The sequence below is a fragment of the Manis pentadactyla genome, chromosome 11 (genome assembly GCF_030020395.1).
Source record: "Manis pentadactyla isolate mManPen7 chromosome 11, mManPen7.hap1, whole genome shotgun sequence".
In the NCBI taxonomy this organism is placed as follows: domain Eukaryota; kingdom Metazoa; phylum Chordata; class Mammalia; order Pholidota; family Manidae; genus Manis; species Manis pentadactyla.
The window spans coordinates 124,111,712-124,136,179 of NC_080029.1; the positions used below are offsets into that span (position 1 = coordinate 124,111,712).

General features: G+C 38.7%; 1 protein-coding gene across 2 annotated transcripts in view; it reads left to right on the forward strand.

Moving 5' to 3' along the window:
- ETFA (electron transfer flavoprotein subunit alpha) overlaps positions 1-24,468 on the forward strand; it is a 127,379-nt gene that overhangs the window by 6,576 nt on the left and 96,335 nt on the right. The window contains exons 2-4 of one of the 2 annotated variants that reach the window (XM_036907599.2): positions 16,055-16,201; positions 17,738-17,819; positions 17,921-18,003. In XM_036907599.2, the coding sequence (XP_036763494.1) occupies positions 16,055-16,201; positions 17,738-17,819; positions 17,921-18,003 (312 nt within the window). The remainder of the gene's footprint in view (positions 1-16,054; positions 16,202-17,737; positions 17,820-17,920; positions 18,004-24,468) is intronic. The other variant, XM_036907600.2, reaches the window with a different exon arrangement.

Consider the following 24,468-nt stretch of genomic DNA (forward strand, 5'->3'; position numbering starts at 1 on the left):
AATCAGGAAACGAATTCCATTCACAATTGCATCAAAAAGAATAAAACGCCTAGGAATAAACTTAACCAAGGAAGTGAAAGACCTGTACTCTGCAAACTACAAGACACTCATGAGAGAAATTAAAGAAGATACCAATAAATGGAAACACATCCTGTGCTCATGGATAGGAAGAATTAATATTGTCAAAATGGCCATCCTGCCTAAAGCAATCCATAGACTCAATGCGATTCCTATCAAAATACCAACAGCATTCTTCAATAAACTAGAGAAAATCATTCTAAAATTCATATGGAACCACAAAAGCCCTTGAATAGCCAAAGCAATTCTGAGAAGGAAGAATAAAGCTGGGGGGATTTTGCTCCCCAACTTCAAGCTCTACTACAAAGCCACAGTAATCAAGACAATTCGGTACTGGCACAAGAACAGACCCATAGACCGATGGAACAGATTAGAGAACCCTGATATAAACCCAACCATATATGGTAAATTAATATAAAATAAGGAGCCATGGACATACAATGGGGAAATGACAGCCTGTTCAACAGCTGGTGTTAGCAAAACTGGACAGCTACATGCAAGAGTATGAAACTGGATTATTGTTTAACTCCATACACAAAAGTAAACTCATAATGGATTAAAGACTTGAATATAAGTCATGAAGGCATTAAATTCTTAGAAGACAATATAGGCAAAAATCTCCTGAATATAAGCATGAACAACTTCTTCCTGAACACATCTCCTCAAGCAAGGGAAATAAAAGCAAAAATGAACTCATGGGACTACATCAAACTAAAAAGTTACAGTATGGCAAAGGACACCATCAACAGAGCAAAAAGGCATCCTATAGCATGGGAGAATATATTTGTAAACGACATATCTGACAAGGGGTTAACATCCAAAATATATAAAGAACGCACATGCCTCAAGACACAAAAAGCAAATAACCTGATGAACAAATGGGCAGAGGATATGAAGAAACAATTCTCCAAGGAAGAAATTCAGATGGCCAACAGACACATGAAAAGATGCTCCACATCACTAGTCATCAGGGAAATGCAAATTAAAACCACATGAGATATCACCTCACACCAGTAAGGATGGCCAGCATCGAAAAGACTAAGAACAACAAGTGCTGGCAAGAATGCATTGAAAGGGGAACCCTTCTACACTGCTGGTAGGAATGTAAGCTAGTTCAACCATTGTGGAAAACAATATGGAGGTTCCTCAAAAAACTAAAAATAGAAATACCATTTAACCTGGGAATCTCACTCCTTGGACTTTACCCAAAGAATACAACTTCTCAGACTCAAAAAGACATATGCACCCCTATGTTTATCGCAGCACTATTTACAGTAGCCAAGAGATAGAAGCAACCTAAGTGTCCATAAGTAGATGAATGGATAAAGAAGATGTGGTACATGTACACAATGGAATACTATTAATCCATAAGAAAGATACAAACCCTACCATTTGCAGCCACATGGATGGAGCTGGAGGACATTATGCTCAGTGAAATAAGCCAGGCAGAGAAAGACAGGTGAGCTGGGGTGGGGGAAGGGCTTGAGTCCCGCCAGGCCATGGCTTTGGTACCTTACCCTGTTCCATGAGGTTTATTCTTTTCTCCAAGTGTATGCAGTTTGGCACAGCCCTCTTTTCTGTTGCTCTTTCAGGATTAATCGTATTAATTATATTTTCATATTATATCCGGTTTTAGGAGGAAGCCTCTGTCTCACCTCTTACACCACCATTTTTAATGTGGTTTTGGGAGATTTCTCTGTCTCACCTCTCATGCGCCATCTTTAATCTCTGAACAGTTACTTTCTAGTTTTTGATCATTTTGGGGAAACTTTTCATGTAGTGCTTAACCATTCATTGAGTGCCAGCTATGTGCCTGGCACAAAGGTACGTACAGAGTTCACAGTGTATAGCAAGGCAGACCGAGTTCCTGACCATATGGTGCAAATCAACTGGGGAAGACAGGCATTGAACACATTTTCAGTGTGATCATTGTAACAGAAAGGAAGGTATTTGAGGAAATGTAATGGGGCAAAGGATTCATCTAATTAGGAGGCTAGAGAAATTGAAAGGATATCTTGTGAAATTACTTTGTAAACTTAGGTGCTTTACAACTATTACTGGGTGATGAAGTGACAGTAAGGGTGAAGGTTTTCTTTAGGTAAAAACGTCACTTCATTTTTGAGTTTTCTCTATCCTGAATCACCTTTTATCATTGTTTTAATTCTGTTCTTGTTGTGTGTGTTCTTACTAGATATGTATATTGCTTTTTTAATACGGTGTTATTTCTAGGGGTAAACTAGAAACAGAAATAAAGCATTAGTCCCATTTGTTTGAATATTCCCAAAACAAACAAACTAAAAAAAAGATCATGTGAATTCTGTCTAAGGCAAGGTGGAACAAACTAAAGGGCCCCAGGAAATTAAGAAAAAATAGTCTTGGTATAATGACACATGTGTAAAAGAAGATCTACAGCCCCCTTGCTCCAATTCCGGACAACTCTGAAGGGCCCTCCTAGCTCCAGGGCTCTTTGTGGGATCAGACGAGAGCTTCGTTTTGACTGCATTGATGTACTGCAGTTCAACTTCTTTCACAGCCCAGTCCTGTTTCCTTGATGCCTTATAGATCTTGTTCCCAAAAGTACTTCTCCATAAACTTCTTGCACATCTCTATACACAAAAGGAGATTTAAGTGTAAGGCAATAAACATTTATAATCTTAAAGCATCCATTTTCTGTGATGAATTAACTAATAAGCTGTGTGTCTAGAGTGGTTCTAGCTATGTTCATTCTTGGGAGCATTAACAAAAGAGTCATTCAGATTCTGTGCCGCAGATGAGCAATGTTGGAGGGTGGCTTATCTAGGCTTTTAAAATAGCTTATTATAGAGTGTACAGAGAAGAAATATTAAGAGGATGGTGTAAAGCAACGGAAGATAGAAAAAATATGTAAACTTTACTTTTTGTAGTAGTTTTAGGTTCACAGAAAAACTGAGCAGAAAGTAAAGAGAATTCCCATATCCTCTCTGTTTTCCCACCCCCGGCCTCCCTCACTGTCAGCTTTCTGCACCAGAGTGGTGCATTTGTTACAACTGATGAACACATCATTATCTCCCAAAGCTCGTAGTTTACATTAAGGCTCACTCTTGGTGAAAAGAGTATATGGGTTTTGACAAATGTACACCACCATGTATCCACCATTCTAGTATTATGTAAAATAGTTTCACTGCCCTAAAATCTTCTGTGCTCTGCCTATTCTTGCCTCACTCCCTGCTAACCAATAGCAATACTCATCCTTTTACTGTCTCCATAGCTTTGCTTTTCCAGCATGTCGTGTAGGCGGAACAGTATGGAGCCTTTTCAGGTTGTCATCTTTCACTTAGTAATATGCATTTAAGGCTCCTCCATGCCTTTTCATGGCCTCTTGCTAGCGTTTTCTCTCTCTCTCTTATTTTTTTTAGTACTGAATAATGTTCCATTTTCTGGACAAACCACAGGTTATCCATTCACCTACTGAAGGACATTTCAGTTGCTACCAAGTGTTGGCAATTATGAATACAGCTGCTGCAGACATCTGTGTACAGCTTTTTTTGTGGACATAAGTTTTCAGCTCATTCAAGGAAATACCAGGAACATAACTGCTGGATGCTATGGCAAGAGTATATTTACTTTCGTGAGAAACTGCCAAACTGTCTTCCACATGGCTATACCGCTTTGAACTTCCACCAGAGTTCCTATTATTCCACAAACTCACTACCATTTGCTGTTGTCAGTGTTTTTGATTTTCACCATTCTAATAGGTGTGTGGCATATTCTTTTTTTAATTTGCACATCCCTAATAATATATGATGTTAAAGCATCTTTACATGTGTTTATTTACCATCTGTAAAACTTACCTTCTTTGGTGAGATGTCTGTTCAGATCTTTTGCCCTTTTAAAAATTAGTTTGTTCATTTCTTATGGTGAGTTTTAAGAGTTCTTTGTGCATTTTAGATAACAGTCCTTTATCAGACTTTTGCAAATAATTTCTCCCTGTCTGTGGCTTGTCATCACATTCTTCTGATGAAGAGCTTTTTAAAAAGAACTTTAATTCCTTTATTGGACATCTACTCTGTGCTAGACACTAAAGTAGAGGCTGGGGTTATAGTGCTGCGAAAACCAAACATGGCTTATGTACTGAAAATAGGTGGGAAAGTCAAGATAATCAGGTGAGTACAGTCAAGTGCGATTAATGCTATAATGAAGGCAATTCAGAATACTGTGTTGGCCTTAACAAACTTAACTGTCTAAGGAGATGCAAACAAGGTCCTTCTGTGTGGCTAACACTTTTTGAGCACTAATTATGTTCCAAACCCTATTCCAAGAGCTTTATATTTACTTATTTAATCCTTACATCTCTGTGAAATTTTTATTATTGTTATCATCATTCCCATTTTATGATCAGGGGACTAAGTTGAGGTGGGATTCAAACCCAGGCAGGGTGGCTACAGAGCCTGTACGCTTTACCACTGCACTGTACTAAGGGTTCTTTGGAGGGACTGGGGGCTGGCATTTAAGCAGGAAACATAAGGGTGATTAACTGGAAGCTAGTCAGGTAACAGGCGAACATGTCTTTTAGACAGAGGGAACAATGTATGGCAAGGCTGGAGATCAGAGAGAACAGAGCAAGTTCAAGTGTGTGAAAATAAGGTATAAATGGAGTGAGGCTGGGGAGGTGGATCAGGCCAAAATAAATGCCTTGTAAGCCAACCTAAAGAGTTCAGTTAACTATATCCTAAAGGGGCAGGAAACAATTGACCTGTTTTAAACAGGGGATAACATGCTAGGTTTATGTCACGGAAAGATCACTGAGAGAAATGGATTCTAAGGAAGAAAAATTCCAGACAGCTGGAATAATATAGGTGAGAGATAATGGCCTGCACTAGTAGTGGCACTGATGACAGGAGTGAATGGAGTTAGGAGCTACTGTATTCAGAAGGAAGAATTGTTATAACTTTAGTGGTTGATTGGATGTAGAATTGGGAAAAAACCTAGGTAGGACTTTCAGATCGTGATTTGAGAAGCCTGTTTGGGAGTGGTGTATCCCCTGAAGAACTCCGGAGAAGCAGTGTGGGAAGGGGTTGGAAGATCAAGAAAAGTGAATTAAGATTTGGATTTGCTGAGCTGGGGAGTATTTGATGAGACAGGCAAGTTAAGTAGTTCAATATGCAGATGTAACCTAATTATAGGTCTAGCAATGAGGAGAGATTTATCCCCTCTCCTCCCTCCCTCTCTTTCCGTTCTCTCTGTCTCTCTGTCCTTCTGTCTGTCTCCCTGTGTACTAATAATGTATGTCTGTGTGTGTGTGTGTCATTTTTTAAAAGGTGGTAAATTATAAATTAAGCCACGGAAGTGAGAAGGAATAGTTTCAGACATTGCTGAGAGAACAAGTAAGGTAGAGCTTGAGAAGTATCTTGGTCATTGCTGAGGGCAGAAGCCAGAATGCAAGTAGTTGAGGTGTGAATGGGAGGTTAGAAATCAGAGAGCTGGAGTGAGGTGGGGTAGTGGGAATTTTTTTTTTTTTAAATTGAGAGCCTCAGACATGTTCAAATGTTGATGAGAAGGAGCCCTGGAAAAGGGAGAGGTTAGAGATATTACCGAGAAGAGATTTCAGAAAGAAGTCTTTGGATTTGAGAGGATAGAATTTGGAGCCCAGATGAAGGGATCAGATCCGGGAGGAAGGACCTGCAGCAGATTTCATGGTGCATCGTGATGGGGTGGGGGCAGGAATGTCTATGCTGGACATAGAAGGGGTATGGGTCCCCTCCGACGGCTCAGTTTTCATTGTGAATAGGAAGTGAAGCTGTCTTCTGTGAGTAGGGAGCAGATTGTGTTGGCAGTTTGAGAAGCACCAGAAGGGGATGTTTAGAGTAGTTGCTCTGGAGAGTGAGAGAGACTTTCAATAAGGATATCACAGTAACAATGCCAGGCAGTTTTGAGGCCCATATAAAGTTAATGACCAATAATTTATGGTTATATTAGTCTGCATTGATTAATTTTAATTTAAGCAGTGTTTTGAAGAGATTGAGATTACTTTCTGGGCAGTTACCTTATTACATATTTCAGTAGTTCTCTTTAAATGTTTAAGAATTTGGCTTCTTTTTACCCTGTAAAAAAGAGGGCCCTGAAGTATGCAGTGGGTCATAAGATAATAAAACATTTGTTTAAAAACCTTTTCAGTAATGGACCTGTACTTTTTGAATCTTTAATGGTATTCTATACCACGCTTCTGCTTAAAATGGGATTTTAGGATTATAGAATTTTTAGAGCTAGAAAAAAATCCTTTGATGTCATCTTTTTATTTCTTTTAGACCTGTGCAATTTAAAAAAAAATAGGTGAATATTTGCTAAGTGAACTCTTACAGGAACGTGACCCATATATAAAAAACAGCCAAAAATGATGATGCATTGATGTGAGCTGGGGAATTAAAAACCCAAGTTCTGAAGTCCTGCTACCTGAACTTTTACCTGGCTCTGCTTCCTACCTGTGTAGCTGCCAAGCTCCAGTGCCCTCATCTGTAAAGTCGCGGTACTAATAGTGTACACACACACACACACACACACACACACACACACACACACACACACACACACGTGTGCTTAGTATTAGGGCTCTGTAACTGTTAGTTGAATTTGGTTAAAGCAAAGCTAGGGGCCATTTTGTCAGCTCTATCTGCCTGGTTCCCACTTTATCATTTGTGGTGGTCCTGAGGTGCTTCCCTGGAACCCTTAGCCTTCTGTGGAGTGTGTAGTTTGAAACCTGATTTAGTTTGTGTCCCTCATTTGCAGATGAAGAAACTGGGCTCTGGACTGAGAAATAACATTTTTAAAGTCACAATTTCTTCTGCTCTATGCTATGCACAGCTATTATTGTTGAATTAAGCCACACAACCATGTTTAGATGCTGCAGCTTCTCTTTAAGTGGTATCTGAGAAATAGAAGATAGAACATTGAATTAGAAGAAAGCTTAGTATTAAAAAACTATAAAGGAGTCAATTGATAAAGTAATATAGTATGCTTTTATGATGTATGTAGTGCTTAGTAAAGATGGAGCAGGATAAATGGACTGAGCGGGTTCTTACATAAATTCTTTCATTGCTGTTTAGTCTTATCTAATTTTGAACACTCTTTTAAAAAGAATATACAGTATCCTCCTGGAAGTTCTAAAAAGCTTGACAATTCCTTAGGAGAACTACCTAATTTATCTTATGATAGAACTGTAATTTACAGCATATATAGGCCTTCTACCACCAAATCTTGGATTTCTTCTTCAAATGGTGATGGAAATCTCATAATTTTTATGGTAAATGATGTGTGAAACATAAAAGTATAGTCGCTGATATATTCTTTTTTTTTTTTAGATAATTATTTTTTATTGAAGGGTAGTTGACACACAGTATTACATTACATTAGTTTCAGGTGTACAACACAGTGATTCAACATTTATATACATGATAATTCTAAGTACCAGCTATCACCATACCAAGTTGTTACAATATTTTGACTATATTCCTTATGCTATACATTACATCCCGGTTGCTTATTTATTTTACAATTGGAAGTGTGTACTTTTTCTTGGTTGTTGTTGTTAGGGCATCTCTCATTTTTATTGATCAAATGGTTGTTAACAACAATAAAATTCTGTATAGGGGAGTCAATGCTCAATGCACAATCATTAATCCACCCCAAGCCTAATTTTCGTCAGTCTCCAATCTTCTGAAGCATAACGAACAAGTTCTTACATGGAGAACAAATTCTTACATAGTGAATAAGTTACATGGTGAACAGTACAAGGGCAGTCATCACAGAAACTTTTGGTTTTGCTCATGCATTATGAACTATAAACAGTCAGTTCAAATATGAATACACATTTGATTTTTATACTTGATTTATATGTGGATACCACATTTCTCTCTTTATTATTTTTAATAAGATGCTGAAGTGGTAGGTAGATACAACATAAAGGTAGAAAACATAGTTTAGTGTTGTAAGAGAGCAAATGTAGATGATCAGGTGTGTGCCTGTAGACTATGTGTTAATCCAAGCTAGACAAGGGCAATAAAACATCCACATATGCAGAAGATTTCTCTCAGAACAGGGGGGGTGAGGTTCTAAGCCTCACCTCTGTTGATCCCCAATTTCTCACCTGATGACCCCCCAGCGACTGTGCCTGTCTTAGGTTGTTCCTCCCTTGAGGAATCTTACCCGTCTCTGGCTAACCAGTCATCTTCCGGGGCCACACAGGGAAATGTTAAGTTGGTAAGTGAGAGAGAAGCCTTATTGTTTGAAATGGTTAGCTTTTTATTTCTTTGCATATTTATGCCCTGTGGCTTCTATGCCCAGCATTTGTCTTGAGGTATCTTTACCACTTGGAGGAGTTATGATACTCGGTAAATTTGATATGAGGCACGAATTCTATTTAAGAATTCGTTGTAATTAGGAAGGAAGAAGAAAAGCTATAGAAGTAGCAGGCGGGAGAAAACATGGGAAGATTGATTATTTCTTTGACATATCTTCTTGTAGAGTAACTTCAGCATGTATATATTTTAAGCTACTACTTAAATTGCGCACACACATTAACATAATAGGAGTATAGTTACATAACCAAAGCATACCTGTAATTACCAGCCATCTCCAGTGAAACCAAGAAAACCAGTTAGGCACCCTAGGCATTTGTGAAAACTTATCAATGATATGATGGTTATTATCTAACTGAATTTGAATAGTTTGAGAAAAATCAGACAAATTAAAACAACCCATTCCTGGGCACTGTTCACATCCCATATGTTCTTTTAACAGTAAATAGTCTGTAGTTGTAAGATTTTGGAGCGCTACAATTTGCACTTCTCCTAATTCTTGGTTGAGTTCCAACAGTATAGATCCAGTCAAATTTGTTGTTTTACTGTATGCACAGGCCAGCTTAGATATCTCCTTCATTCCCATGGCAAGTCCAGGAGCTGGTGGGATGAGTGCATCTACAGCTGTAGCAGTGCGTGGATCTTTGTTGGGGTTTTTTGATGATCATCTTCTGGCATGAGTCTTCCCGAGAGTGCTGATGTTGGAAGTTCTCTTTCATATCGTTTCTTAGTTCATTTTCGGGGTAGCCAAATTAGGCTTTGATCCTCTGTATAAACACAAACAGACCCTTTGCCTACACTTTTATATGTCCTTTATATTATTGTGTAGAACTCATTAGAGGTCACCACATAGGAACTGCATTTTTTTTTTTAATCATTAATCTACACTTACATGACGAATACTTACGAATACTTTGTTTACTAGGCTCTCCCCTATACCAGGTCCCCCCTATATACTCCTTTACAGTCACTGTCCATCAGCGTAGCAACCTGTTGTAGAATCACTACTTGTCTTCTCTGTGTTGTACAGCCCTCCCCTTTCTCCCACCCCGCTATGGATGCTAATCTTAATACCCCCCTACTTCTCCCCCCCTTATCCCTCCCTACCCACCCATCCTCCCCAGTCCCTTTCCCTTTGGTACCTGTTAGTCCATTCTTGAGTTCTGTGATTCTGCTGCTGTTTTGTTCCTTCAGTTTTTCCTTTGTTCTTATATTCCACAGATGAGTGAAATCATTTGGTATTTCTCTTTCTCTGCTTGGCTTGTTTCACTGAGCAAAATACCCTCCAGCTCCATCCATGTTGCTGCAAATGGTTGGATTTGCCCTTTTCTTATGGCTGAGTAGTATTCCATTGTGTATATGTACCACATCTTCTTTATCCATTCATCTATCGATGGACATTTAGGTTGCTTCCAATTCTTGGCTATTGTAAATAGTGCTGCGATAAACATAGGGGTGCACTGATCTTTCTCATACTTGATTGCTGCATTCTTAGGGTAAATTCCTAGGAGTGCAATTCCTGGGTCAAATGGTAAGTCTGTTTTGAGCATTTTGATGTACCTCCATACTGCTTTCCACAATGGTTGAACAAGTTTACATTCCCACCAGCAGTGTAGGAGGGTTCCCCTTTCTCCACAGCCTCGCCAACATTTGTTGTTGTTTGTCTTTTGGATGGCAGCCATCCTTACTGGTGTGAGGTGATACCTCATTGTAGTTTTAATTTGCATTTCTCTGATAATTAGCGATGTGGAGCATCTTTTCATGTGTCTGTTGGCCATCTGTATTTCTTTTTTGGAGAACCGTCTGTTCAGTTCCTTTGCCCATTTTTTAATTGGGTTATTTGTTTTTTGTTTGTTGAGGCGTGTGAGCTCTTTATATATTCTGGACGTCAAGCCTTTATCGGATGTGTCATTTTCAAAGATATTCTCCCATACTGTAGGGTTTCTTTTTGTTCTATTGATGGTGTCTTTTGCTGTACAGAAGCTTTTCAGCTTAATATAGTCCCACTTGTTCATTTTTGCTGTTGTTTTCCTTGCCCGGGGAGATATGTTCAAGAAGAGGTCACTCATGTTTATGTCTAAGAGGTTTGTGCCTATGTTTTCTTCCAAGAGTTTAATGGTTTCATGACTTACATTCAGGTCTTTGATCCATTTTGAGTTTACTTTTGTATATGGGGTTAGACGATGGTCCAGTTTCATTCTCCTACATGTAGCTGTCCAGTTTTGCCAGCACCATCTGTTGAAGAGACTGTCATTTCGCCATTGTATGTCCATGGCTCCTTTATCAAATATTAATTGACCATATATGTCTGAGTTAATGTCTGGATTCTCTAGTCTGTTCCATTGGTCTGTGGCTCTGTTCTTGTGCCAGTACCAAATTGTCTTGATTACTATGGCTTTATAATAGAGCTTGAAGTTGGGGAGTGAGATCCCCCCTACTTTATTCTTCTTTCTCAGGATTGCTTTGGCTATTCGGGGTCTTTGGTGGTTCCATATGAATTTTTGAATTATTTGATCCAGTTCATTGAAGAATGTTGCTGGTAGTTTCATAGGGATTGCATCAAATCTGTATATTGCTTTGGGCAGGATGGCCATTTTGACGATATTAATTCTTCCTAGCCATGAGCATGGGATGCGTTTCCATCTGTTAGTGTCCCCTTTAATTTCTTTTAAGAGTGACTTGTAGTTTTCAGAATATAAGTCTTTCACTTCTTTGGTTAGGTTTATTCCTAGGTATTTTATTTTTTTTGATGCAATTGTGAATGGAGTTGTTTTCCTGATTTCTCTTTCTGTTGGTTCATTGTTGGTATATAGGAAAGCCACAGATTTCTGTGTGTTGATTTTGTATCCTGCAACTTTGCTGTATTCCGATATCAGTTCTAGTAGTTCTGGAGTGGAGTCTTTAGGGTTTTTTATGTACAGTATCATGTCATCTGCAAATAGTGACAGTTTGACTTCTTCTTTGCCAATCTGGATTCCTTGTATTTTTTTGTTTTGTCTGATTGCCGTGGCTAGGACCTCTAGTACAATGTTAAATAACAGTGGGGAGAGTGGGCATCCCTGTCTAGTTCCCGATCTCAGCGGAAATGCTTTCAGCTTCTCGCTATTCAATATAATGTTGGCTGTGGGTTTTTCATAGATGGCCTTTATTATGTTGAGGTACTTGCCCTCTATTCCCATTTTGCTGAGAGTTTTTATCATGAATGGATGTTGAACTTTGTCAAATGCTTTTTCAGCATCTATGGAGATGATCATGTGGTTTTTGTCTTTCTTTTTGTTGATGTGGTGGATGATATTGATGGACTTTCGAATGTTGTGCCATCCTTGCATCCCTGGGATGAATCCCACTTGGTCATGGTGTACGATGGTTTTGATGTATTTTTGAATTCGGTTTGCTAAAATTTTGTTGAGTATTTTTGCGTCTACGTTCATCAGGGATATTGGTCTATAGTTTTCTTTTTTGGTGGTGTCTTTGCCTGGTTTTGGTATTAGGGTGATGTTAGCTTCATAGAATGAGTTTGGGAGTATCCCCTCCTCTTCTATTTCTTGGAAAACTTTAAGGAGAATGGGTATTATGTCTTCCCTGTATGTCTGATAAAATTCCGAGGTAAATCCATCTGGCCCGGGGGTTTTGTTCTTTGGTAGTTTTTTGATTACCGCTTCAATTTCGTTGCTGGTAATTGGTCTGTTTAGATTTTCTGTTTCTTTTTGGGTCAGTCTTGGAAGGTTGTATTTTTCTAGGAAGTTGTCCATTTCTCCTAGGTTTCCCAGCTTGTTAGCATATAGGTTTTCATAGTAGTCTCTAATAATTCTTTGTATTTCTGCGGGATCTGTTGTGATTTTTCCTTTCTCATTTCTGATACTGTTGATTTGTGTTGACTCTCTTTTCCTCTTAATAAGTCTGGCTAGAGGCTTATCTATTTTGTTTATTTTCTCGAAGAACCAGCTCTTGGTTTCATTGATTTTTGCTATTGTTTTATTCTTCTCAATTTTATTTATTTCTTCTCTGATCTTTATTATGTCCCTCCTTCTGCTGACCTTAGGCCTCATTTGTTCTTCTTTTTCCAATTTTGATAGTTGTGACATTAGACCGTTCATTTGGGATTGCTCTTCCTTTTTTAAATATGCTTGGAGTGCTATATACTTTCCTCTTAAGACTGCTTTTGCTGCGTCCCACAGAAGTTGGGGCTTAGTGTTGTTGTTGTCATTTGTTTCCATATATTGCTGGATCTCCATTTTGATTTGGTCATTGATCCATTGATTATTTAGGAGCGTGTTGTTTAGCCTCCATGTGTTTGTGAGCCTTTTTGCTTTCTTTGAACAGTTTATTTCTAGTTTAATGCCTTTGTGGTCTGAAAAGTTGGTTGGTAGGATTTCAATCTTTTGGAATTTACTGAGGCTCTTTTTGTGTCCTAGTATGTGGTCTATTCTGGAGAATGTTCCATGTGCACTTGAGAAGAACGTGTATCCTGTTGCTTTTGGATGTAGAGTTCTGTAGATGTCTATTAGGTCCATCTGTTCTAGTGTGTTGTTCAGTGCCTCTGTGTCCTTACTTATTTTCTGTCTGGTGGATCTGTCCTTTGGAGTGAGTGGTGTGTTGAAGTCTCCTAGAATGAATGCATTGCATTCTATTTCCTCCTTTAGTTCTGTTAATATTTGTTTCAGGTATGTTGGTGCTCCTGTATTGGGTGCATATATATTTATAATGGTTATATCCTCTTGATGGACTGAGCCCTTTATCATTATGTAATGTCCTTCTTTGTCTTTTTTTACTTTCTTTATTTTGAAGTCTGTTTTGTCTGATACCAGAATTGCAACACCTGCTTTCTTCTCTCTGTTGTTTGCTTGACATATCTTTTTCCATCCCTTGACTTTAAGTCTGTGCGCGTCTTTGGGTTTGAGGTGAGTCTCTTGTAAGCAGCATATGGATGGATCTTGCTTTTTTATCCATTCTATTACTCTGTGTCTTTTGATTGGTGCATTCAGTCCATTTACATTTAGGGTGATTATTGAAAGGTATGAATTTATTGCCATTGCAGGCTTTAAGTTTGTGGTTACCAAAGGTTTAGGGTTAGCTTCTTTACTGTCTTACTGTCTAACTTAACTCGCTTGTTGAGCTATTATAAACACAATCTGATGATTCTTTATTTCTCTCCCTTCTTATTCCTCCTCCTCCCTTCTTCATATGTTGGGTGTTTTGTTGTGTGCTCTTTTTAGGAGTGCTCCCATCTAGAGCAGTCCCTGTAGGATGCCCTGTAGAGGTGGTTTGTGGGAGGCAAATTCCCTCAACTTTTGCTTGTCTGGGAATTGTTTAATCCCTCCTTCATATTTAAATGATATTCGTGCTGGATACAGTAGTCTTGGTTCGAGGCCCTTCTGTTTCATTGCATTAAGTATATCATGCCATTCTCTTCTGGCCTGTAGGGTTTCTGTTGAGAAGTCTGATGATAGCCTGATGGGTTTTCCTTTGTAGGTAACCTTTTTTTTCTCTCTGGCTGCTTGTAATACTTTGTCCTTGTCTTTGATCTTTGCCATTTTAATTATTATGTGTCTTGGTGTTGCCCTCCTTGGATCCCTTGTCATGGGAGTTCTGTGTACCTCTGTGGTCTGAGAGGCCATTTCTTCCCCTAGTTTGGGGAAATTTTCAGCAATTATTTCTTCAAAGACATTTTCTATCCCCTTTTCTCTCTCTACTTCTTCTGGAATGCCTATGATTCTTAAATTATTTCTTTTATATTGATCACTCAGCTCTCTTAAAATTCTTTCATTCCTGGAGATCCTTTTATCTCTCTCTGCATCAGCTTCTCTGCGTTCCTGTTCTCTGTTTTCTAGTCCATTAATGGTCTCTTGCATCTCGTCCATTCTGTTTTGAAGTCCTTCCAGAGCTTGTTTTATTTCTGAATTCTCCTTCCTTAGTTCTTGCATATTTCTCTGCAAGTCCATCAGCATGGTTATGACTTTTGTTTTGAATTCTTTTTCAGGTAGACTGGCTAAATCTATCTCCCCAGATTCCTTCTCAGGGGAAGATGTAGCAGATGCCGAAGCTGTCTGGGTTAGTCTTGTCTGAATCATATTTTTTTGCCTTTTCATGTTGACAGGTGCTATTGACTGTCAGCTGGGAGGGCCAAAATTTTCACTTACTACTGGCCTTTCTTTACTGGGGCAACTGCGACCCCTAGTGGCTTGTGTTGGGTAATTGCGTGTAGAGTGGGTCTTTGTGTCTTGCCTGGCCGGAAGGGAGAAATTTCCCTTTCTGTGGGCGGAATTTGTCTCAGGCTGCTTCTCTGCTTTCGCAGCGCCCGGTGGGGTAATGGATGGGGGGGCTGCTTGACTGTTTGCCTCCGTGAGGGGTCTCAGAGCTGTTGCCCAGGGGGTTAGTGCACCCGGTTTTCCCTGTAATTTCCAGCTGCTGTACTGTGACCTGGGTTGTTTCCGTCAAGCTGTTAAGTCCCTGTCCCTTTAAGACTTTCAAAAAAGCCCCCGCTTTTCTTTGTCACAGGGGCATCAGCTTCAGCACCCGCTCAGAGGTCTTACTCCCTGTTCCCCCAGTATCCAGGGCCCCCTGGGCACGCACTGTGTCTGCGCTCTGGCCCGGATGGCTGGGGCTGGGTGTTCGGCAGTCCTGGGCTCCGTCTCCCTCCCGCTCTGCCTGCTCTTCTCCCGCCGGGAGCTGGGGGGAGGGGCGCTCGCGTCCCGCCGGGCCGGGGCTTGTATCTTACCCCTTTCACCAGTCGCTGGGTTCTCGCTGGTGTAGCTGCAGTCTGGCCACTGTCCTGCGTCTTCTGGTCTCTCTTTTAGGGCTAGTTGTGTTTGTTGTATTTTCAAAAGTATATATGTTTTTGGGAGGAGATTCCCACTGTCCTACTCACGCCGCCATGTTGGCTCCGCCTCTGATATATTCTTATTGGTAATAAATAGTTTATTACTGTCAATTCTTGTGAAATGTGATTTAAATCATAAGCTATGCCATTGGGTCCTAATTACAAAGTAGTTAAATGTGTTCTAAGGATTTTAAATTTAGATATATTTAGTGGTTTCTCATTGAACATGGATTTGTGGGAAAGTTGTTTTGAAATAATTGAAAATTTTTTCTAACAGTAGGACATTAATTTGCATTTTCTGTGTTTATTAGGCAAGGATATTCATAATAGAGTGGTAGACACAAAAGCCCAATTTTTGCCATTGAGCAAGTACAGTTGACCTTTGAACAGTGCTGGGTTTAGGGGCACCAAACCCCACACAGTCAAAAATCCAGTAAAACTTTTGATTCCCAAATAACTTAGCTACTAATAGTCTGCTGTAGACTGGAACCCTTACTGATAACATAAAGAGCCAATCAACACATTTTATATATTTATTATTTACTATATTCTTATAATAAAGTAGCCTAGATAGTGAAAAGAAAATATTTTTTCAAATTGTCACAAATCTTCAAAAAAATCTTCAATATATTTATTGAAAAAAGTCTGCCTGTACATGGACCCACACAGTTCAAACTTGTATTTTTCAAGGGTCAATGTATTTTATAAATATATTTAAAGAACTGAATATTGTGTACAGTTTTCTTTAAAACATACATGCTTAACAATAGAGTAAAAAAGTCTATTTGTATTACAACATTCTTTTCCATTTTTTTCCTCTTGTTAGGCCTCATTGCTACGATTTCAGAGTACGCTGGTAATAGCTGAGCATGCAAATGATACCCTAGCCCCCATTACTTTAAATGCCATCACTGCAGCCAAACGTGTTGGAGGTGAAGTATCCTGCTTAGTAGCTGGAACCAGATGTGACAAGGTGAGAAATTTTTAAGGTCAACATAGCAAATATAATCTCCATCAAGAGACAGGGAAAGATGGTGACAGAAAATTATGCTGAGAACTGTAACCCAAACTGGTTTCTAATCCTCGTTAAATGGCCAGTGTCACAACTATTACTGTGTGTGAAAAAAGACCTAAAAGGTTTGCTCTCTAAAAGCATTTTATCTTTTGAAACTTGATTTAGTTTCACTGGCACCATCATGTGCCATCAGGTACCAAGTGGAATGATAATATTTGAGTCCTCTTAGAGGTTAATAACTGATCTCTTCTGTGTTGATGAATACACTTGCTAATTGCTTTTAATTCCTGAAAGTGGCAAATCTGGATAAAATATCATAGGTGTTAATTTTTAATTACTATAGGAATTCAAATATAAGTACTATGCTTTTCAAACTATAGCTGGTATTAAAAAAAACAACCAGTACCTGTAGAAAGAGGCTCATTAATAGTGTAGGCAATTACAATTTTATACTGTTTTCTGTAGCTATTTATCATAAGCAGCAAGTGATTTTTCTGTGTAGTGCCAGAAGTTATTGCACAAAACAAAAAAGATGGTTTTGATAGTATAAGATAGTCTGCCAGTTAATACTTGGTTCAGCAGAGGCACATTTGCACTGTATCCTTTCTTCAGTAAATATTGTTGCAACGTTGCCATCCCAATTGAGGGGGCAAGAGGCACAGCCTTTTATGCCTCCTCATCAATGAATCAGCAGGGAGGTAAACAAGAAAACAGAAGATCCTGATATGATGCCATGTATCTGCTAAAGTAGAAATCAGCCATGCTGTAATTGAAGAGATTTAAAGAGGAGAATTCTAATTGCCTTCTGTGTACAGAAAATCTGAGTGGTCAAAAGCTTTCCCAGAACCTTATCCTGATTCCAAACAGGAAACATTAGGAATTAAATAGAAAGTATTTTACTTCATCATAGATAAATATACATAGATGGGCAGGAATTCAGTGGTTGACAATGGATTGATACTCAGATTTTCTCTATTGCTCAGATTCACTAATTATAATAACAGCAGAAATTATTATTGCCAGATAAAAAATGCAGTACCCATAAACCAGTGTGGTTGGTTCTTGTTCTTAACCTCTAAGAAATCCTAAGTCTGAAGTGTATTTATTGGCTATGATGTGAGACAGAACACACCTAACCATTTGCACATTATTGCCTTATTTGCACCATTTCTAAAATGATGAACTTACACTTGCATTGAGCTAAAGGTAAAGAGCAGTTTACAACTTAATTTGAATAGGGAGCTGTGTGGATTTTAGTTTATCAATTAGCACTTTTTTCAGGCAGGAATTTTTGTTTAAGGTCAGTTGGTAGTAAGATCAATTGGTGTAAGATTTTCTTCATTAAAGAATATTTTTTATCCTTAAATAGCCCTTTTTACTAATAAGAGCAATTTTTACAGCTGACCATCAAGGTTTTTTGCCTTGTTGATATTTGTAGTAGTGGCTCTATTTGTATCTTTGTGTTAGATAATTAAAAACTCTTTTAAACCATAGGTGGCACAAGATATCTGCAAAGTAGCAGGTGTAGCAAAAGTTCTGGTGGCTCAGCATGATGCGTACAAAGGCCTCCTTGCAGGTGAGGACTTCCAGTGGGAAAAATCCAATGTCTAAATTATGTTTGAATATATAAATATGAAATACTATGAAGTATGTTTATCAAATGTCTTTAATTCTCAGAGGAACTGACACCATTGATTTTGGCAACTCAAAAGCAGTTCAGTTACACACATATCTGTGCTGGAGCATCTGCCTTTGGAAAGGTGAGAAGACTAAGAATGTGTAACCTGATGTCAGTACTTGGAAGGGTTAGAGTTGATTGTGCTGAAAATCTACAACATACTTTGTTTAGATGGCTAATCCTGACTTACTGAATTAATGTGGTAGTTTTGCTAAAATTTATCTTTCAAGATTTTAATTTCTGTTCAAACACCATTTCCAGGTTTTCAAATTTTGTCATAGAGATAATGCTATTCTTTCAAGATTTTATAAAAAATTTTTAGATAGCCAATTACAGATTTTCAAATTTTGTCATGGAGAAAACTAGGCTATTTTTTTTTGCCTGTGCCTTAACTTTTTAATTTTTTTTTATTATTTTTATTTTGGTATCATTAATCTACAATTACATGAAGAACATTATGTTTACTAGGCTCCCCCCTTCACCAAGTCCCCCCCCATTAACCTTTCACAGTCACTGTCCATCTGCATAGTAAGATGCTGTAAAATCACTACTTGTCTTCTCTGTGTTGCACAGCCCTCCCCGTGCTTCCACACACACTATACATGCTAATCGTAAGGCCCCCTTTCTTTTTCCCCGCCCTTATCCCTCCCTTCCCTCCCATCCTCCCCAGTCCCTTTCCCTTTGGTAACTGTTAGTCCATTCTTGGGTTCTGTGCTTCTGCTGCTGTTTTGTCCCTTCATTTTTCCTTTGTTCTTATACTCCACATATGAGAGAAATCATTCGGTATTTGTCTTTCTCCGCCTGGCTTATTTCACTGAGCATAATACCCTCTAGCTCCATCCATGTCGTTGCAAATGGTAGGAGTTGTTTTCTTCTTATGGCTGAGTAATATTCCATTGTGTATATGTACCACATCTTCTTTATCCATTCATCTACTGATGGACACTTAGGTTGCTTCCATATCTTGGCTATTGTAAATAGTGCAGCGATAAACATAGGGGTGCATCTGTCTTTTTCAAACTGGAGTGCTGCATTCTTAGGGTAAATTCCTGTAAGTGGAATTCCTGGGTCGATTGGTATTTCTATTTTGAGCATTCTGAGGAACCTCCATACTGCTTTCCACAATGGTTGAACTAATTTACATTCCCACCAGCAGTGTAGGAGAGTTCCCCTTTCTCCACAACCTCAACAACATTTGTTGTTGTTTGTCTTTTTGATGATGGCGATTCGTACTGGTGTGAGGTGATATCTCATTGTGGTTTTAATTTGCATTTCTCTGATGATTAGTGATGTGGAGCATCTTTTCATGTGCCTGTTGGCCATCTAGATTTCTTCTTTAGAGAACTGTCTATTCAGCTCCTCTGCCCATTCTTTAATTGGACTATTTGCTTTTTGTTTGTTGAGGTGTGTGAGCTCTTTATATATTTTGGATGTCAATCCTTGATATCATATCTGTCATTTATGAATATATTCTCCCATACTGTAGGATACCTTTTTGTTCTGTTGATGGTGTCCTTTGCTGTACAGAAGCTTTTCAGCTTGATACAGTCCCACTTGTTCATTTTTGCCTTTGTTTCCCTTGCCCGGGGAGATATGTTCATGAAGAAGTCACTCATGTTTATGTCCATGAGATTTTTGCCTATGTTTTTTTTCTAAGAGTTTTATGGTTTCATGACTTACATTCAGTCTTTGATCCATTTTGAATTTACTTTTGTGTATGGGGTTAGACAATGATCCAGTTTCATTCTCTTACATGTAGCTGTCCAGTTTTGCCAACACCAGCTGTTGAAGAGGCTCTCATTTCCCCATTGTATATCCTTGGGTCCTTTATCGTATATTAATTGAGCGTATATGTTTGGGTTAATATCTGGACTCTCTCTTCTGTTCCACTGGTCTGTGGGTCTCTTCTTGTGCCAATACAATTTGTCTTGATTACTGTGACTTTGTAGTAGAGCTTGAAGTTGCGAAGGGAGGTCCCCCTGCTTTAATCTTCCTTCTCAGGATTGCTTTCACTGTTCAGGGTATTTTGTGGTTCCATATGAATTTTAGAACTATTTCTTCCAGTTCATTGAAGAATGCTATTGGTATTTTGATAGGGTTTGCACTGAATCTGTAGATTGCTTTAGGCAGGATGGCCATTTTGACAATATTAATTCTTCCTAGCCAGGAGCATGGGATGAGTTTCCATTTGTTAATGTCCTCTTTAGTTTCTCTTAGGTGTGTCTTGTGGTTTTCAGGGTATAGGTCTTTCACTTCCTTGGTTATGTTTATTCCTAGGTATTTTATTCTTTTTTATGCAATTGTGAATGGAAGTGTTTTTCAGATTTCTCTTTCCGTTAGCTCATAATTAGTGTATAGGAAAGCAACAGATTTCTGTGTATTAATTTTGTATCCTGCAACTTTGCTGAATTCAGATATTAGTTCTAGTATTTTTGGAGTGGAGTCTTTAGGGTTTTTTACGTACAATACCATGTCATCTGCAAATAGTGACAGTTTGACTTCTTCTTTACCAATCTGGATGCCTTGTATTTCTTTCTTTTGTCTGATTGTCATGGCTAGGACCTCTAGTACTATATTGAATAACAGTGGGGAGAGTGGGCATCCCTGTCTTGTTCCCGATCTTAGAAGAAAAGCTTTCAGTTTCTCACTGTTAAGTATGATGCTGGCTGTGGGTTTGTCATATATGGTCTTTATTATGTTGAGGTACTTGCCCTCTATACCCATTTTATTGAGTTTTTATCATGAATGGGTGTTGAATTTTGTCAAATGCTTTTCAGCATCTATGGAGATGATCATGTGGTTTTTGTCCTTCTTTTTGTTCATGTGGTGAATGATGTTGATGGATTTTCAAATGTTGTACCATCCTTGCATCCCTGGGATGAATTCCACTCGATCATGGTATATGATCCTCTTGATGTATTTTTGAATGTGGTTTGCTAATATTTTGTTGTGTAATTTTGCATCTATGTTCATCTGGGATATTGGTCTGTAAATTTCTTTTTTTGTGGTGTCTGCCTGGTTTTGGTATTAGAGTGATGCTGGCTTCATAGAATGAGTTTGGGAGTATTCCCTCCTCTTCTATTTTTTGGAAAACTTTAAGGAGAATGGGTATTATGTCTTCTCTATATGTCTGATAAAATTCAGTGGTGAATCCATCTGGCCCGGGCGTTTTGTTCTTGGGCAGTTTTTTGATTACCGAATCAATTTCGTTGCTGGTAATTGGTTTGTTTAGATTTCTGTTTCTTCCTTGGTCAGTCTTGGCAGGTTGTATTTTTCTAGGAAGTTGTCCATTTCTTCTAGGTTTTGCAGCTTGTTAGCGTATAGATTTTCATAGTATTCTCTAATAATTCTTTGTATATCTGTATTGTCTGTTGTGATTTTTCCTTTCTCATTTCTGATTCTGTTTATGTGTGTAGATTCTCTTTTTCTCTTAATAAGCCAGGCTAGAGGTTTATCTATTTTGTTTATTTTCTCAAAGAAGCAGCTCTTGGTTTCATTGATCTTTTCTATTGTTTTATTCTTCTCAATTTTATTTATTTCTTCTCTAATCTTTATTATGTCCCTTCTTCTATTGACTTTGGGCCTTATTTGTTCTTCTTTATCCAGTTTCAATAATTGTGACTTTAGACTATTCATTTGTCATTGTTCTTCCTTCTTTACATACGCCTGGATTTCTATATACTTTCCTCTTAGAACTGCCTTCGTTGCATCCAAGAGAAGTTGGGGCTTTGTGCTGTTGTCATTTGTCTCCATGTATTGCTTAATCTCTGTTTTAATTTGGTCATTGATCCATTAATTATTTAGGAGGATGTTGTTTGTACAATTTATTTCTAGTTTTATACCTTTGTGATCTGGGAAGTTGGTTGGTAGAATTTACATGTTTTTGAATTTACTAAGGTTCTTTTTGTGGCCTAGTATGTGGTCTATTCAGGAAAATGTTCCATGTGCACTTGAGAAGAATGTGTATCCTGCTGCCTTTGGGTGTAGAGTTCTGTAGATGTCTGTTAGGTCCATCTGTTCTAGTGGGTTCAGTGCCTCTGTGTCCTTACTTAGTTTATGTCCTATGGAGTGAGTGGTGTGTTGAATCCTCCTAAAATGAATGCATTGCATTCTATTTCCTCCTTTAGTTCTGTTAGTATTTGTTTCACATATGTTGGTGCTTCTGTGTTGAGTGTATATATATTTATAATGGTTATATCCTCTTGTTAGAATGACCCCTTTAGCATTATGTAATGTCCTTCTTTATCTCTTGTTACTTTCTTTGTTTTGAAGTCTATTTTGTCTGATACAAGTACTGGAACACCTGTTTTTTCTCTCTATTGTTTGCATGAAATATCTTTTTCCATCCCTTGGCCTTAGTCTGTGTATGTCTTTGGGTTTGAGGTGAGTCTCTTGTAAGCAGCATATTGGTGGATCTTGCTTTTTCATCCATTCTATTACTCTGTATCTTTTGACTGGTACATTCCATCCATTTACATTTAGGGTGATTATCGAAAGATATATACTTACTGCCATTGCAGGCTTTGGATTTGTGGTTGCCAAAGGTTCAAGGGTAGCTTCTTTACTATATAACCATGTAATTTAACTCTCTTAGTAAGCTGTTATAAACACAGTTTGGTGATTCTTTATTTCTCTCCCTTCTTATTCCTCCTCCTGCATTCTTTATATGTTAAGTGTTTTATTCTGTACTCTTTTGTATTTCCCTTGACTGCTTTTGTGGATAGTTGATTTTATTTTTTGCCTTTAGTTAGTATTTGGTTGGTCTGCGTTCTTTGGTGTGATTATATTTTCTCTGGTGACATCTATTTAGCCTTAAAGAAGTGCTTCCATCTAGAGCAGTCTCTTTAAAATACCCTGTAGAGGTGGTATGTGGGAGGCAAATTCCCTCAACTTTTGCTTGTCTGGGAATTGTTTACTCCCTCCTTCAAATATAAATGATAATCGTGCTGGATACAGTTTTCTTGGTTCAGGGCCCTTCTGTTTCATTGCATTAAATATATCATGCCATTCTCTTCTGGCCTGTAAGCTTTCTGTTGAGAAGTCTGATGATAGCCTGATGGGTTTTCCTATATAGGTGATCTTTTTTTCTCTCTCTGGCTGCCTTTAATAGACTGTCCTTGTCTTTGATCTTTGCCATTTTAATTATTATGTGTCTTGGTGTTGTTGTCCTTGGGTCCCTTGTGTTGGGAGATCTGTGGGCTTTCATTGTCTGAGGGACTATTGCCTTCCCTAGCTTTGGGAAGTTTTCAACAATTGTTTCTTCAAATACACTTTCTATCCCTTTTTATCTCTCTTCTTCTTCTGGTACCCCTATAATGCGAATATTGTTCCATTTGAATTAGTCACACAGTTCTCTTAATATTGTTTCATTCCTAGAGATCCTTTTTTCTCTCTCTGCCTCAGCTTCTCTGTATTCCTGTTCTATGATTTCTATTCCATTAACAGTCTCTTGCGCCTCATCCAGGCTGCTCTTAAGGCCTTCTATCGATTGTTTCATTTCTGTTATCTCCCTCCGGACTTCATCCCTTAGCTCTTGCATATTTCTCTGCAGATCCATCCACATGAGTATGATTTTTATTTTGAAATCTTTTTCAGGAAGATGGGTTATATTTATCTCCCCAGGCCCTGTCTCTGGGGTTGTCTGAGTGATTTTTGACTGGCCCAGATTCCTCTGCCTTTTCATGGCAGTAGAAGTGGTCACAGGCAGGTGGAACGTGTGTCAGCAGGGAGAACAAAGTCCCTTCCTGTTTGCTGGTCACCTTGCCCTTCTCCACTGCCTGTGCTGTCTACCTGCACACCAGGAGGCATTCTCTGGGGTAATCTCCTGAGCTGCCGTGGGTGGGGCCTCCCTCAGGCTAGCCTAGACTGCTGCGGAGTGTCGCGACCGCACTGGTGTGTTCTCCTGTGAGAACGGCACCCCTTCGTGCCCTCTGGACCTTGTTCCGGTTCCGCTGCCTGCCCTGTTTCCCTGCGCTCTGGGAGGAGACTCTGTGTGGTTGCTGTGGGCAGGGGCCGCTCTCTGGCTGCTCTGCAGCTGTGGCGGGTCAGCTGGTCCGCTTGCGGCACCGGCCCCTTCATGAGATGCTGAGTTCTTGCAGATGTAGATGTAGCCTGGCTGTTGTACTGTATCCTCTGGTCTCTCTTTAAGGAAAAGTTATATTTGTTGTATTATCAAAAATATATATGGTTTTGGGAGGAGATTTCCGCCGCCCTACTCAGGCTTGAGCACCTGTAAATTTTTTTATGTATTGCTAAACTGCTTGCTTAAAAGGATGCCTCAGTTTACACTCCATCGGTCACATATGAGAGTATCTTGCCAACATTCGGTGTTATGCATTTTAATATTTTACCCCCCTAACCTGATGGATGAAAAATAGTATCTTTTATATTTTTTGTTTGTCTGATAGTGAACTCAAAATTTTTTTCATGTAGTTATTGGTAATTTTTATTTCTTCTTTGAATTATCTTGATTTAACATTTTTTCCTTTTACTTTCTGTTGTAATTGATTTTTTTTTTTGAGTGCTGAATCACTTCTGATCACAGAAG